Here is a 14,944-nt window from a genome sequence, read left to right as displayed (position 1 = left end):
GGATGAACCCTTATTGTAAGCCCAACAACACGCGTCGTGCGTGGTCCGACAGAGCGGGAACCAGTCTTTGACCGAGTCTTTTCTTGGGGCTATCTCGGAGGTTGTTCTGATGCCCAACCCCTGTTGTAATGCCCGAACCGGCTCAGCTCGGCGTTGATCACTGCGGAGAATCGCCATCGCCCTCCTGTCTTCCTATGACGGCTCTGTTCTCGAATTCTCAACCTCACCACCACGCGCAATTCACTCCATCTCGCGACACCTCGACCAACCGGGTCCGTGACCGCTGACCTGCGTTGTCGCAGGGCCAACCCTGGCAGCCCACCCAGTCCTCCCTCAGGGACGTGCTCCGAGTCGTTGACGGGCATTTCCGCGCAGCCCGTGAAACAACTGATGGAAGGCTTCCAGAAGCAGTGGAGTGAGTGACGTGGGCCCGCTGTACATGAGTACTTTCAGGGCTGACATGCACTTTTCTCCATCTCCACCACACCAACACCAGCGCAGCATTGTGGTTGCTCGCTAGGTGATGGGGCGGGTGCAGGGGTGTCTATGGCCCGTGGCTGCCACGAGGGGTCTGCTCGATGTCGGCATGTACCTTTGCTTCTGCTGCGATAAACTTTGGGCCTCTTTTATCATGTTCCCCAGATGTGACGCTAGAAGATGGAAAGGCGCTATCCTCTTGGGCTCTTTGGCTCTTCAGATCTGTTCAGGAACGTGCTTTCGATACTCAAGACCACAACACTCCTTTCCTCCCAGCCCTTCCAGAAATCACGGGCACTGCGCGAATGGCTGGCCCCTCGCCTCGCCTCACGACGCTACCCTCAGGTGAGGTGGGGGATGCTCCGAGAGTGGACGACAATTCAAGGCAGCCAATTTCATCAAAGCAACGAGGTAGTCAACGAATGGTCGGTCATGTGGGCGTGTGGCCTCCGCCTTTCTCTTGCTCCGGCTCTTGTGTTGTCTGCTGCTGTGTTAATTTCCTTCAGCCTCTCCAATTGCTCCATGAGTGGACGGCTCTGGGGAGGGACCTGGCCTGGGCTGAGATTGCCGTCGGTGCGGTTTGAGGACCGACGCATGCCTGCGCGTTCCCGCATCTGTAGTGCACAAGCAGCCTGTCTCAGCCTGTGACCGTTGTGTTGCGCCCGAGCTGAGAAAGACCGGACCGGGAGCCTAGCTGGCTGTCTTGTTCAGGGGTCGAGAGGATCCCGCTCAACGACAACGGTCACCACGGCCTGGTCCTGGGCAACGCAACGCAACGGGGGAGTGGCTTGCTTGCTGGCAAACAGACGATGCTGCGCGGACACCTCACGGACAGGATCGTGCGTGCAACCTACCATGATCAGATATCGCACCCCTACACCGTCCCTTCACGTCTGCATCGGATGAGATTTCGGAGATGGATAGTCAGGAGTCGAGAGGCCTTGCTTCTCAACGGCATCCGAGCGATGCGGATAGGTGCCGATCAAGAAAGCATCGGCCAGCTGTTCAGGGACGTGCCTTTTGAGGATGCTTCTTGTTCTGATGCCGATGTACGGATGCTTGCTGATGGTTTCTAGATGGATGAGTAAAGCGCCGAGAAACACATAGACCTCGAGACCCGCCCGCTGCAACCCCGGTAATCTTCAACGCGCGCAGATCTGCCATTCTCGACTTGCCTTTGCTTTTGGCGTCTTTTGGCATTCTGCCCTATGATAGGCAAGGCCGACGTCAACGGTCAGGGCTTGGTTGAGACGACAAGTCTAGTTGCCCAGATCCGATGCATCAAGTAATTAAACGCGGTCCGAGGAGCCCACAGAGGTCTCACCAGTACACGTTCTGCATGACGCCAGAATATGAATGGCAGCTGTCAGAATCTAGCTGTTTCAATTTCCCATCCAGATCGATGAGATGCTCACAATTTTTTTTACTTTTTTCTTTCCTTTTTCTTCTTACTTTTTTTCTCCATCATCTCTATACTTGGCGATTTGTGGCTGCAAGATGGTGCGCCATCAACGGCTACGGAGCACAGAACATTGCTTTGGTGGAGGCGGCGAGATCTGGGTGGGAAAAGGAAATCTCGTTTGCATCTTGTTGCATGCATCGTGGAGATTACGGGCGCACACTGACTGCACTCCATACATTCGTACGTCCGTCTGGCTGTACAACATGAGGGAGACCGCCCGCTCAGCGCCGCATCGCATCGGACCATGCACGGACTGGAGGCGGTCTGGAAGTTTTCGGGATGGATGACAAGCGCGGTCCGTCTGTGTGTCGTGTCCCATGGCTCTGACTGGGCTGATCTGATATTACGGGCCTCCTGTATGACCTGTGTTATGGAGCTGCGCGTAAGCCCCGGAGCTGGGGAAGCCAAGCCAGCCTTTTTTCGGGCGCTTCGCTCGTTACCCGGGAACAAGGGCCAGAGGGAAGGTGATGGGGCCGTTTCTACTTGCTCGAGACGGTCAAGAGGATGAGAGATTGTGTGGCAACAGTATCGCCTGAGCCAAGCCCTCCCGCCGGTGTCGTTAAGCGCAAGTTTGAGTTGGCTGTTGGATCCATCTCGGGGACGCCATCATGAGACAAGGATGACCTGCCAGCACCCACGTCCCCTACCCTATGTCTTCGTGATCACCTTTGGAGTCGAACAAGCAAGCGGATGTATGCCAGCTTGGCTGTTGGACGCATCTTTGTCCTAATATCTCGGCATGGAGAGACTGGGTAGGCACTCATGAAATAATCTGTGTAAGAGACTTTATCTCATTTTAGATTATTACTTCTTCTACTTTAGGATGACTATCACAAGATAATGACACCACATCGATACCGATAAACATTTAGCACGGGTACATAGGCAAGCAACTTTCCTTTGTACTATTTCGTGTAGATAGCCAAGTTGGCATGCAAAATAGGTATCTACCCCCTTGAATGATCATCGCGTTGTTGATTATGGCATGAGGGCAATGGGCTGGGAGTCCTTAAGCTGTTGTCCAGAATTCACTCGATATCGAAGGCACGGGGTATGGTGAATCAAAACTGTTCAAACAGAATTCCGCTTACACAAGATGGAACTCAGAAGCTATGGAAAACAACACCCCCCCTCATGCAGTAGTTGAACTGATATCATCCCCGACATGTCATCCTCACCACCTAGGCTGGTCGCGTTCAACTCCAGGCGTGTCAAGTTCATGCTTGTCACCAAACGGATCATCATCGTCCTCATCGTCATCCATGTTAGTAACAACAGGAGCAGCGACTGGTCTCGGAGGCTGAGGGGGAGGAGGAGGAGGGGCCGAGTGAGCGTGCTTCGACATGGGAGGAGGTCTCGGAGGCGCGGCATGTGTAGGAGAATGCGAGATGGTCAACTCGGAAAGATCGGGGGGTTGCGAGGTTGTCGGTGACTGCGCGTTTGCGGCCTTTGCCATGGCCTCCTTGCCCTTTATAGTAGCCACTGAGAATAAAGTCAGCTATAAGTTCCCTATGAGAGGCCCGTCAGGGGAGGCGTACTCCTGTAAAGATGGGCCTGCTCGGCAAGCTCGTCGTCCGAGTCACTGTCCGCATCAATAGAGCGGTCGAACTGCTCAAACGACATGAGGGCGTGCACGAGTTCGTCGTTGGCATGCAGCAGTCCACCCAGCCACTGCTCTTCTTCGACATGATGGATCTGGACATTGTCAGCTTCCTCACTCTGTAAAAAGATCATGATAACGCACATAACGAAGCACTTTTCGCCGGAGAAGCTTGCAGGCTTCGAATCGTTCCACGGCGGCCGGGTTCTCCGAGATACGTTCAACCTCGCGGTTGATGCTTTGAAGCGCATTCATCAAATTTGTTGCGGCAAAGGACGAGTCGGCAATGACCACCTTCATCGTCTCCTTTTCCGCCTCGAGGTTGAAGGGCTTCCGCTTCCCCTTGGCCTTGTCTTTTTCCTTCTTCTTGTCCTTTGAGCCACCGAAGAAAGAGCCAGATCCAGACGAAGACTTGGTGTGTGCATGGCTAAAAGACTCGGCGGCTGTGGGCGGCGCATTGGATGAACTGGCAGCCTGCCGAGCTGCCTTGGCAGCTTCCTCCTGCTCGTCGTCGACAAAGGGGTTCTCCTCCGTTTCCCTAAGAACCTTGGACCTCTCCTGAGTGACGGCTTGCTTCCTCTTGGGTAGTTCCTGGGACTGTCGGCACCCTATCTAGTCGGCGATGGGGTATCACTTACCTTGTGAAGTCTTGCGATCCTGTCCAGACCTGGGGTCCCAGCATATTGCGTCCATCCTCGGAAAAGCTCTCTGCACTTGTTCCTCACAGCGATATCAGACAGCTGGGATGTGCCACAAACACGCAGCCGCTCGAGAAGCGGTTCATCGACAAAGGTGCGCTGGAACCTCTCGCCAGCGTTCTGGATGAGGCCGTCGAGAATGACGAGGGCGCGAATCTGGCGATGGACGTTTCCATACTTGAGCTTCTTGCGGATAGCGCGGGCTGCCTCTCCTGGGCCGGAAGCTTGTAGCTTGATGACCTCGACGAGCTCGGGGATGCCGCTGAGATCCTCCTCCTCGTATGACTCTGAGGTAAGGTTCTCGATGGTGACGGTTACCGCCGAATAGGGTTTCTATCAGTCTTAGCTATGAGACTCAAACAGAGTAGCATGGGGATACTAGGTTGATGGTAAATGACTCATGAGAGATGTCATGAGCTGATGGGGTATAGGGCTGAAAGACGAGACTGCGCGGGGTGTAGAAGCAGATCATACCTGTTGGAACATGTTGGCGACGAGCTATGAAGCTAAACTGTGTATGTGCTCTCTCGTTTGGGCCTTGTACAGCAGTGGGCTGCAGACTCCCAGGATGATGCTATCCTGTGTTGCTGGGATAGCTCTTGGGAGCTCTCTGGATGCCCGATCAAGAGCGACCGAGGCTGAAGCCAGATAGGGCAAGTCTTGAAAGCGCGCTAGGTTTCGATGAGACGTCTACACAGGCGCAAGAGCGCACTGTTTTAAGCCTTGATGTCGAAAGAGAGGCTTATCGTGAAGAGCTCAGATGGGAGCAAGAGCAGGGTAGGTAGTCAGGCGCACAATGAGGTCCTAGCCAAGGCAAGCACGATACAGTAGTCGGGAGGTATGGTGGGGTTGCAAGAGCGCGGTCCGTGACGCGGGGCTTCCTTCCAATTTCGGTGGAGCTGCTGTCGTCACTGTCAAGGTCCACGGTCAGCCGAGAAAGGTGACCTTGAACGGAGCCAGGGTCTGTAAGAGAGGCTGTGAAACAGACGTCAAACTATTGAAGGACTGTTTGTGGACAGACTCGGAGCAAGCTGCAACAGAAACATGCCCATCACAATATGGTGTGACCTTGGACAGATCATCATTTACACTGTAGGTATAGGTACACTCTTGAGTCTTGACATTTGGGAGCTGACAAGGGTCGTGTTTGGACGGGTCTCTCTTATCGGATATCGTGAAGCTACCTACAATATGGTATGAGTATCATTCCACTCCATACCAACAGTCGAGACAGTTCAGTATAGTAGAGGGTATGTAAAAATGGTCACAATTTCATCAGAGCTGCCATCAAGCACGTATGATCGATTATCTAGGTGTGTCGTTATGTCTAAGCAAGGGCGTCTTGATTCATGACAAGGTGAATTTGACACACCGTTCCTGGTTTGGCCTACCCGCCACAAGTCCCGAGGATATGAGTCAAGCAAAAGAGGGCGTATAAAACTCTTTCATCCTAAACAACCTCATCTCAATTCTACCACAAACATACCAACATTCATCACCAATTCGCATCTCGGAACCTGCCGAATCTACCCTAGACCCTCCGTGATCGCACCCTGGCTTTCTCCAATCGCCCCTCCCCCGCCCCCGCCATCCCACCTACGAATTTTGACAGCAGAAGGCGTTATCGCGGCTTTGTGACTCACCAACACCTCGATACCATTCATCCTTCGACCCGGAACCTCTCTTTTCTCTATTCGAGTCGGTGCATCATTTAGCTGCGACTTCAAACATGGGTTCCAAAGCCCCCATTCTCCCCGAAGAGGGCAAGCGCAACATCCTCATCACCAGCGCCTTGCCCTACGTGAACAACATCCCCCACCTGGGCAACATCATCGGCAGTGTCCTGTCAGCCGACGTTTTTGCTCGCTACTGCAGAGCCCGCGGTCACAACACCATCTACATCTGCGGTTCCGACGAGTACGGTACCGCTACCGAGACCAAAGCCTTGGAGGAGGGCCTCTCCCCCTCCGACCTGTGCGCCAAGTACCACGCCCTTCACAAGGGAGTCTACGACTGGTTCCGAATCGACTTTGATATCTTCGGCCGAACACCGACCGAGCAACAGACCCAGATTGTCCAGCAGATCTTTTCTGATCTCTGGAAGAACGGCCTTATCGAGGAGCGCGAGACTACACAGCCATTCTGCGCCGACCCCGCCCACTGCAAGTTCCTTGCTGATCGTTTCGTCGAGGGAGAGTGCAGCATCTGCCACGACCTTGGTGCTCGCGGAGACCAATGCGATGCCTGCGGTGGACTTTTGGACCCCTTCGAGCCCGAACGTGAGCCCAGCAACGAGGACGACGACCATGTCGAGGCTAAGGCGACTGGCTGGCTGATTAACCCCCGATGCAAGGTCGACGGTACCGCCCCCGAGAAGCGGAGAACCAAGCACCTCTACCTGCGCCTGGACGCGATTAAGGATCTGCTCGTCCCATGGTTCCACAAGAGCAGCAAGGAGGGCGACTGGAGCGCAAACTGTATCTCCATCACCCAGGCATGGATCGACAAGGGTCTGCTCCCCCGTGGCATCACCCGAGATCTCAAGTGGGGTGTTCCTATCCCCAAGGGTCTTGATGGACTCAGCGATGAGGAGTACGCCGAGAAGGTCTTCTATGTCTGGTTCGATGCCTGCATTGGCTACGTCTCGATTACCAAGAACTTGACAGACCCCGGCAACCTGGACGGTACCAACTGGGAGAAGTGGTGGAAGAACCCCGAGAACGTCAAGCTCTACCAGTTCATGGGCAAGGACAATGTGCCGTAAGTGACTTCCAAGGACGTGATTTAGGACCAATGGAGGCACCGACTAACATGACACCCAGCTTCCACACCATCATCTTCCCTGCTTCTCAGCTTGGAACTGGAGAGAACTGGACCAAGGTCCACAAGATGTCGACGACCGAGTACCTCAACTACGAGGGTGGCAAGTTCAGCAAGTCCCGCGGTGTCGGTGTGTTTGGCAACACTGCCAAGGAGACTGGCGTTGATCCCGACGTCTGGCGATACTACCTTCTGTCGAGACGACCCGAGACGGCCGATTCCGAGTTCAAGTGGCCAGAGTTTATTGACGCCAACAACAACGACCTCCTCAAGAACCTGGGTAACCTGAACCAGCGAATCCTCAAGTTCTGTCAGGCCAAGCTGGATGGTGTTGTGCCTGACTACACCAAGTACACGGATGAGCGTCTGGAGGCGCACAAGAAGGAGGTCAACGAGGCCCTGCAGACCTACATCACCCAGTTTGATGCCATTAAGCTTCGTGCTGGCCTCGCTACCGTTATGCACATCTCTGCTCTCGGAAACAAGCTTCTGCAGGACAGCAAGCTCAACAACCAGCTCCTGGCTGAGGAGCCGGACCGCTGCGCCGCTGTTATCGGTCTTGGAATCAACCACCTTCAGCTCCTCGCCAGCATCGTCCACCCCTACATGCCCTCTACTGGTGAGGCCATCCTCGAGCAGATCGGCAGCCCAGGTCTCATTTCAATTCCCGAAACCTGGACCGGTGACCTTATCAAGCCGGGTCAGAAGATTGGCGAGCCCAAGCTCCTCTTTACTCAGATCCCCGCGTCCAAACTCGACGAGTGGCGTGAGGCTTTTGGTGGTGAGGAGATCAAAAAGCAGAAGGCCCTCGAGGCGGAAAAGGCCGCGGCTAAGAAGGCTGCCAAGGATAAGAAGAAGCAGAAGAAGCTCGCTCTCCGTGCTGCTGAGAAGGAGGGCTCGGCCTCTACCGAGAAGAAACCCGTCGAGGCCTCCGCTGTCGACCTGCTCCCCGACAACAAGCCTGAAGAGAAGTAGAGGAATTTACCATGAATCTGAGACGGCGTTGTTTTATGAATTTTGAGAATGAAAAGTTGGATGGCGCGGGTTGTTGTGGCGTGCAGAGACATGATGGTATAGAATTCAACATGACTCTTTGAGATAGGCATCGATGGGAGTTACTGAAGTGTAGAGTAGATTCTCAAATCAACTGACGAGAAATAACTAGATGAGCTAGATGGCTTACTAGATGAATGTACAATGACGTGTTAACGGGTATCTTTGTCTGTCGTACCTCATAGTAGCCTTACCCCTGCCTTTCTTGTGCTCATCATCCTTTCTGTATAGTATATTAGTCGTCCAAGCAATCATCGTAAGAAGCAACAAAAGGCCGGAACACACCGGCCGAACTACGCCCATACCGCCGAGGATGCATTGAAAGCGAACACGGCCTGAGGCAGGCCTCCCCCGTTGTCTCCGAAAGCCCTCCGATTGAAGGTTCCGACGGTCCCTGCCTGTCTCTGACGAGCTGGTAGTGAAATGGGTCCGGTCTAGTGAGTTTTGAAAGGAATTGGATTCCTGATATGTGAATCTTTATTTGTTGTTGGTGTTGGTATATGTAAGTCAAATGCAAAATTCCCCGTCGACTGGTTGATGTCGATAACCTGTTTTTTTATTGTTCAAAATCCCCGAAAACTCCCTTTCGCCTGTTGAGAGGCGCCCGGCCTGTTGAAAGGCGTAGCTTTCATGTTCAAACCCGTCGCCGAAAGTGTGCGCTGGCTGATGCATCTAGACTCTTTGTATGTAGGTCTTGTGCGTCGGCGGAACGTGTAGAGCCGTCTCGCCATATATACCTCCGTGCCCGGATAGATTCAAGGCGAGCCGTTTAGTTCTGCTTCTTGCCGGCAGCACGCTCGCGCTCACGCTTGGCGTAGATCTCGGAGGTGAAGGGGTCCTCGTATAGCAGGGCGATCTTGTAGACAATGTACACCCAGACAGTGAGCAGGATACCGGCAGGCTTGCCATAGTACAGAGCGGTGGCAAGGAAGCTCATGGTGGAGCCCGTGTACATGGGGGAGCTGGTCACATTGAAAGGGAAACCCGTCACCATCTCGTCCATGAGGATGCCGAAGTAGTCACCCAAGAAGGTGCCAGTGATGCCGAGGCGCCAGGTGGAGGTGACGACCAGGACGTTGCCGACGGCGAAGAGGGTGAGGGCGGCGGCTTGGACGTAGACACTATCGAGGAGAGGATGCGAGGGCTGCTCGGCGATGGCGCTCTTGTAGATGTAGTCGCGGACCATGCCGAGGGAGAAGATGGTGGCAGCGAGGGCATAGCATCCGACCTTGGAGTTTCCACCAAAGAGCTTTGTTAGGAGCTTGTTGTGGTATTCTTATGGGCACGAGGGTCAGTCGACGACATGGGCTAAGCTGTGAGCTCCTCTTGTCTTACCTTGGCGGGCGACGATGCTTGACACGACGGTTAGTATTCATGGCATCACGCAGAGACGACGAGAACTCACTTCCAAAAGAGGGGATTGAAGGCAATGGAGGACGCAGACACTGAAGAGCAGCAACAGAAAACCCAGAGTCAGACATGATCCAATTGATTGACAATTGAGGGAGAGAGGGACAGAGCTCTCAAGGCCAGCTGGCAAGACTTACCCAACAAGCTCTGCTTGCTAAGGTCGACGTATTCGACGAGCTCGTTCACAAAGGAAGCCATGATGAGGGAGATGATGAAGCAGCAGGTTCACACACAGAACAGAGAGTCACGGGCTCTTCAATCGATCCTTAAGGAGAGTAGGAGATGATGTTGTTCCTACAGAAGGGACGGTGAGTGAAAGAGTAGAAACAAAGAAGGTGCGCTGTCACATGGAAGAAAGTAGAAAGCGGGAGACCCGCGTCATAATTAAAAGGCAGGCGCTGGGAGAGGCCTGGACCCTCAGGCCTCATCCCCACTGTACCGGGCCCGTTATGGACCCGTTATGGGGGGCTGAGGTCGGCTTAATGGGGCCTTTGATGGGGGCACCGCACCCGGAGCTCGAGATCCACTCTCCACCAAACATCCATTCCCCGCAGATTCTCACCTACTCTTCAGCTTGGCTGCTCACGCGGGCAACGTGTATGCATCTCAATTCCCTTCTATTTCTCTTTCACAACGAAAAACTGATGCATTTAGATCTCTATCGGCATTTGCCGAGCCATGCCCATACGCTCTCTGGCGGCTTCAAGCCCTGCCGTGCCGTCTGTTCCAAACGCCGTCCTGGAAACGCCCAAATAAAAAGTCTCAACAATGGAACCCGTCATTATCATCCATCCCATCTGAACCGACAGCTGTGCTCCGTCATATGTACCACAGGCGTCACCGAAGAAGGAGACCGGTAGCTTTCACTTCCTGTTCCTCGTCTTCTTGCCCGTTGTCTGGGTATCTTCTTCCTCTTCATCCTGACCCTTCTTGAGATCCTCTGTCAGGCCCCATTCTTCCTTGTCATACCAGTCCTCACCGTCCGACATGTCCCGGTTGACCCCTGAATGAGCCTCCGCCTTGGACCAGTGAAGGACACTCTTGCGCAGTTGGTCGGCCTTGAGGAGACCCAAGAACAGTCTTCTTGCCCCCGACAAACCTCCTCCTGCTTTTGCACATATAGAGCAAGCAGTCTTCGGATATCTTCGGCTTCTTGTTCAGGCAACCCCACGTCGCGATCTGGTTTTGCCCCTGATGGAGCGATGAACATGGGATGTACAAACGTTGGGTCCTGTCCTCCCGAGGTCATCGAGACATCTTGTGCGATAGCCTCGGCCAGTTCGTTTTGGCGACGAGTGTCGTCTGTCGCAGCTGTCGGCGCTGGACCTGGACCGGCTTCTTTGCCCTTGTTGACATGCTGGTCCACACCGTTTTCTGGTCCACCCTTTGATGGTTCCGATGCATTGGCCTTGTCGACTGGCTCCTGACCCTCGTTCTGCGCCTCGGAACTTTGCACTGCTCCATCTTTTTCGGTGGTTTCTGTTGTCTCGCCCTTGTCGTCCTTGGCATTGTCTAGGTGCGAGTCATCAGCACCAACGGTTTCAGCATCTGTCATGGTGATGTCTGCATCCTCCGCTGCGTCCTTGTCGGAAACCTGTCCGTCGCCAGTCATGTCCGGTACAGGATCTGCGGGCGGGATGCCATTTTCTTGTTGGGTGCCACCGTTGGTAAGTTGTGGTTGTGCTTTGGAGAGGCTTAATAGGTGACGCGCAACGTGGTCGTCTGTGTAGAGCTCGATATCCGAAGGCCGTACCATCATGGAGCATGGCACCCAGGTATAGTCGCCGCACAACGCGGTTAGGAGGTGTCTCACTTGCCACAGGGAACGGTTCTCCTTGCGCATGATGTCGCAACTTTGGTCGACAAGCTTGGTCAGGGTCTTGGATGTGAAGGGCTTCGAGAGGGTTGGATGTGTCGGCAAATCGGTCGATGCAGTGAGCGGAGCGAGAATGTCTGGTCCTGTTAGCTTTATTGTTGACTGGTCCGACTGCTGACATACTCTCTATTTGAATATTGGCGTAGGGGTTCAGTTCTGCTGCAGCAGCCTCGGCTTCTTGAATGCGGTCCTCATCCTCCTCGTCGCTTTCTACTTCATATCCTTCCTCATCGATCAAGGGCGGGTTGCGATGAATGATCGGTCGTCGAACGCCAGCATACTCGACGTACTGTTCGGGTCAGTCAGACTTGATCGGGAACGAATCGCGACGGCAACGGACCTCTCGATATGAGCTTGGGCCGTTGGTAGGGACCAATTGCCCTTGATGGGCAAATCGCGCTCGCTTCTGAAGCTTGTGGCCGCGATTGCTGTAGCTCTCGATCTCGGAATCGGAGTCGGACTCTGTCAGGCGGGCGTGGTCAGTTGCGAGACTCGTAGACGCGACAGGCGCATGGGAGTTTGCGCACCATAAGCTCTCCGCTTAAAGGCCTTTTTCATGCCAGCTATGGTCTCGGCGAAGAGGACCTGCTGCGACGCCATGGCGGGCGAAGGCAGGATTGACGATGGGACCGAGGGGGAAACTTGTTGTGGGCGGAGGGAACGACGAGGGTCGAGGCGGGTTTTGACGAGTTACGACGAAGTGGGAGGGCGTAGAATGGTACTGACGGTCCCCGAGGTCGAGGGGATCTTCAATACCAAAAGACGAGTCGTGTTCGCGTCGAAAAGTTGAACAAATGCAATTTTGTTAGAAACGTGCTGTGACGGCGAGGAGAAGCTGGAGCGAGAAGCGAGGCTGCCCGCCTTCCCGTAGCCCATGACCACATTTCCGGGCGCGGTCCGTCATGATTGGTCAGTCATCGGATGTTTGTTCAGCCGGCGCCGATGCGATAGCAGATAAGGTACGTACCGCTCATAAAACAAGCCCCATATTCCACTTTCATAACCTTGCTTATGCACTCTATGCAACTCATTGTGAATGCTCGCTTTAACCACATGTCGTGTAAGTGGTGGACTGACCCTGTCCTCTGCATTATTTGTCCTTGGAGTCTTAGTGACCATGTTGAAAAACTAGATATCAATGACATAGTTGTTATGGTTTGATTCTCGATCACGCCCTCTGTGCGGGTTTGGTGTTGGTCTGTATATACCCTTGGTGGGTAGAGGAACATGCCCGTTTGTTATGCTTCAAATGCCTAAGAAACATATAATGTGTGTGATTCAAACTGCCAACTTACTGTGTTCAGATCTGACACCCTGAAACTTGATTGTCTTGATAGTTTGATGATGCGGGATGGAGATGGATTGCTGTTTGTCCGCTGTTTTGCTTAGCATTGGGCATCATGGCAGAGCTGCGGTTATCGAGACTGTTGAACATCAGTCATGGGAGAATGCGTTTGCACCCAAACAGACCTTGGAGTTTTCAAGTATCCATTTTGCAACCAACGCAGTAATGTTTCCAGCAGTGATTCACTGCCACTTCACATCTATAAATTCTCCCCCACCTCCTCTTCTCTTCTCTACAACCTCACCCTCTTCATCACCTTTTCACATCTTCTCATGACTATACTAGAATGCGTCCAGCTCTACTTAGATGCTTATATGCTCTATTCGGGACACTCAGACCAAGCTCAAAGAAACACCCCGCCCTGCTCCTCTTGCTACGACCCCAGCCGATGAAATGCCCTTTCGAGTACGGATGGGGTTCGATCTCAAGGCCCTTTTGCATCCCCGAATTCCTCACGACCGTATCGAATCTCAAGTACAAATAAGTAACGTGACGTGGGATGGGAACGGCGAGAATATTGCCCGATTGGCAGAGGATGATACTTTAAAGCGCTTCCGAGACGAGATCGCCATCGAGCAGCCCGATACCAAAAAGATCAAACTCGAGTTTGAAGAAGAGCTAGGGCTCGAAACCGATATATAGACCGACACTGAGACCGAAGCCGGAGGTAAGAGGTGCCTGGATAAAGCCTTCATGGATAATGTCCTGAAGCGGATCCAAGGCCTACCCAACCGTGCCGATGTCTGGGGTAACCTCGAAGAGTACCTCGTCTCGGAACCAACTCCGAGGTCTCTCACGACTCAGGGCTACATTGACGCCCTATAGGAGAGGATATTCTCCCCTTTGGAGTCCGCCCTGGCTCCATCAGATGGCAACAACTTCACTGGCACCATCGATGGCCTTATTCGGGTCTTACTCATAGGGGCAGGCTTTCTCCCGTCTGAGGATTTCGAGCCGTGTCCCTACGATAAGGAGCGAGTGTTTGAAAAGTGTGACGCACTCGGGGAAAGGGTGAGTAACACCTTCAGAGTAATTGATGCCGTTCAAAACGCGGCCCCTGACGCTTCTATGCTAGGGGCCATGTTGAGCGCACCCGTTGCGCATTTAAAGTCTCTTGACTTTATTTCCCATCAGAAGGAGCTTTTCGAGCACATTACACAATTCCTGGAGAGAGAGAGAGAGAAAGATGCCGAATGATCATGTACTGAGGGCTGAGAACTGGTTATGAGACCGAGTTACGCCTGCGCCGCAGCGACACTCACACTATCAAACTCGCAGGATGATCTTACGATGATAATGAGGAAGATTAAGAGTAGATTCAGCAAAAGGGAGACTAAATTTATGAGCATAATAGCCTTATAGGCTTCTCTTTTTATGACACCTCTTAGATCGTCCACCTCATCTTCAACGTATCCCACAAGGTGACCAGAAACTTCGCAGACAGGAATGCAATGGCGCAGACTCTGCTTCTGATCCAGGCGCGAACACGTGTAGCGTCTTTCTCACTGGGTTTCGATGAGGGTATGAAATGAAGCTGCATTTCGCTAGAATGCCCTGCAGCCCTTGGATGCTTTTGCCCGACGTTCAACATCGAATCGGTTAGCATGACCGACCTTAGAAAGGGAGATCGGGCTCGAATGTTGTATATCGCCCGAGACAATTGATAATGACTCTTCAGAGATCTGAAGGCGGTCGTGGTGAGCAATCGAGTCACTAAGCGCCCGGTAGATAGTCTCATCTTCGCCAGCTGCCCTGGTAGCCTTGATAGCTGCGAGGAGGTGGTTATTGGTCGGCCTCCTTGTGGGTGAGAGGCGGGAGTCTAGGAGATTTCGGTAACGACTAAGTCGCCGTGGCAAGTAGCACTGGTCAGAGGAGTTCCAATCGTACATCGTGCCCTCATCTAGGACCACGTTTGGTTCGTTGCCAGGAGCCTCCGGGCTGGCATCGATGAGACCGCGGAAACATGGGCACTATGAGAATTTGGTGCCGACAGAGGGCCTTGGGAGTATTCGGTTTGTCGGGAAGATATCTGGTTACAAGGCGAGTGTTGATACCGATCTGTCTGTCAACTGTGGTGGGAGATGAGCCAGAGGGGACCACTCGAGAGCGAGTTACTTCTGCGACGTTGGCTGTGATTCAGCTTCTCGTGATGATTATTAGGATAAAGAAGAAGAGAATTAGTAAAAAAAAAAAGACTAGAAAA

The 14,944-nt window shown here is 53.3% G+C and overlaps 6 protein-coding genes across 6 annotated transcripts; 3 read left to right on the top strand and 3 right to left on the bottom strand.

Moving 5' to 3' along the window:
* Positions 1 to 3,113: 3,113 nt before the first annotated feature.
* MRS44_004915 (uncharacterized protein) lies at positions 3,114 to 4,723 on the bottom strand (the record flags this gene model as incomplete). The annotated part of the gene is made up of 5 exons (XM_046268718.2): positions 3,114 to 3,421; positions 3,478 to 3,634; positions 3,684 to 4,130; positions 4,178 to 4,570; positions 4,712 to 4,723. 5 exons carry the CDS (start codon positions 4,721 to 4,723, stop codon positions 3,114 to 3,116), a joined length of 1,317 nt encoding a protein of 438 aa, XP_046135931.1.
* A 1,243-nt stretch (positions 4,724 to 5,966) lies between these two features.
* Positions 5,967 to 8,032, top strand: MRS44_004914 (uncharacterized protein; the record flags this gene model as incomplete). Its single annotated transcript, XM_046275526.2, has 2 exons — positions 5,967 to 6,997; positions 7,060 to 8,032. The coding sequence occupies 2 exons, from the start codon at positions 5,967 to 5,969 to the stop codon at positions 8,030 to 8,032; spliced, it is 2,004 nt and encodes a 667-aa protein (XP_046135932.1).
* Positions 8,033 to 8,879: 847 nt separating this feature from the next.
* MRS44_004913 (uncharacterized protein) lies at positions 8,880 to 9,718 on the bottom strand (the record flags this gene model as incomplete). Its single annotated transcript, XM_065622379.1, has 2 exons — positions 8,880 to 9,385; positions 9,658 to 9,718. The coding sequence occupies 2 exons, from the start codon at positions 9,716 to 9,718 to the stop codon at positions 8,880 to 8,882; spliced, it is 567 nt and encodes a 188-aa protein (XP_065478451.1).
* Positions 9,719 to 10,383: 665 nt separating this feature from the next.
* MRS44_004912 (uncharacterized protein) lies at positions 10,384 to 11,996 on the bottom strand (the record flags this gene model as incomplete). The annotated part of the gene is made up of 5 exons (XM_065622378.1): positions 10,384 to 10,578; positions 10,620 to 11,473; positions 11,520 to 11,685; positions 11,737 to 11,858; positions 11,924 to 11,996. The coding sequence occupies 5 exons, from the start codon at positions 11,994 to 11,996 to the stop codon at positions 10,384 to 10,386; spliced, it is 1,410 nt and encodes a 469-aa protein (XP_065478450.1).
* A 1,051-nt stretch (positions 11,997 to 13,047) lies between these two features.
* On the top strand, positions 13,048 to 13,383 carry MRS44_004911 (uncharacterized protein; the record flags this gene model as incomplete). The annotated part of the gene is made up of 1 exon (XM_065622377.1): positions 13,048 to 13,383. One exon carries the CDS (start codon positions 13,048 to 13,050, stop codon positions 13,381 to 13,383), a length of 336 nt encoding a protein of 111 aa, XP_065478449.1.
* A 51-nt stretch (positions 13,384 to 13,434) lies between these two features.
* On the top strand, positions 13,435 to 13,938 carry MRS44_004910 (uncharacterized protein; the record flags this gene model as incomplete). Its single annotated transcript, XM_065622376.1, has 2 exons — positions 13,435 to 13,509; positions 13,567 to 13,938. 2 exons carry the CDS (start codon positions 13,435 to 13,437, stop codon positions 13,936 to 13,938), a joined length of 447 nt encoding a protein of 148 aa, XP_065478448.1.
* Between the last annotated feature and the right edge of the window lie 1,006 nt (positions 13,939 to 14,944).

Source organism: Fusarium solani, assembly GCF_023522795.1.
Source record: "Fusarium solani strain SB1 chromosome Unknown bctg00000002, whole genome shotgun sequence".
Lineage (NCBI taxonomy): Eukaryota > Fungi > Ascomycota > Sordariomycetes > Hypocreales > Nectriaceae > Fusarium > Fusarium solani.
This window is presented reverse-complemented; position numbering and strand designations above follow the sequence as displayed.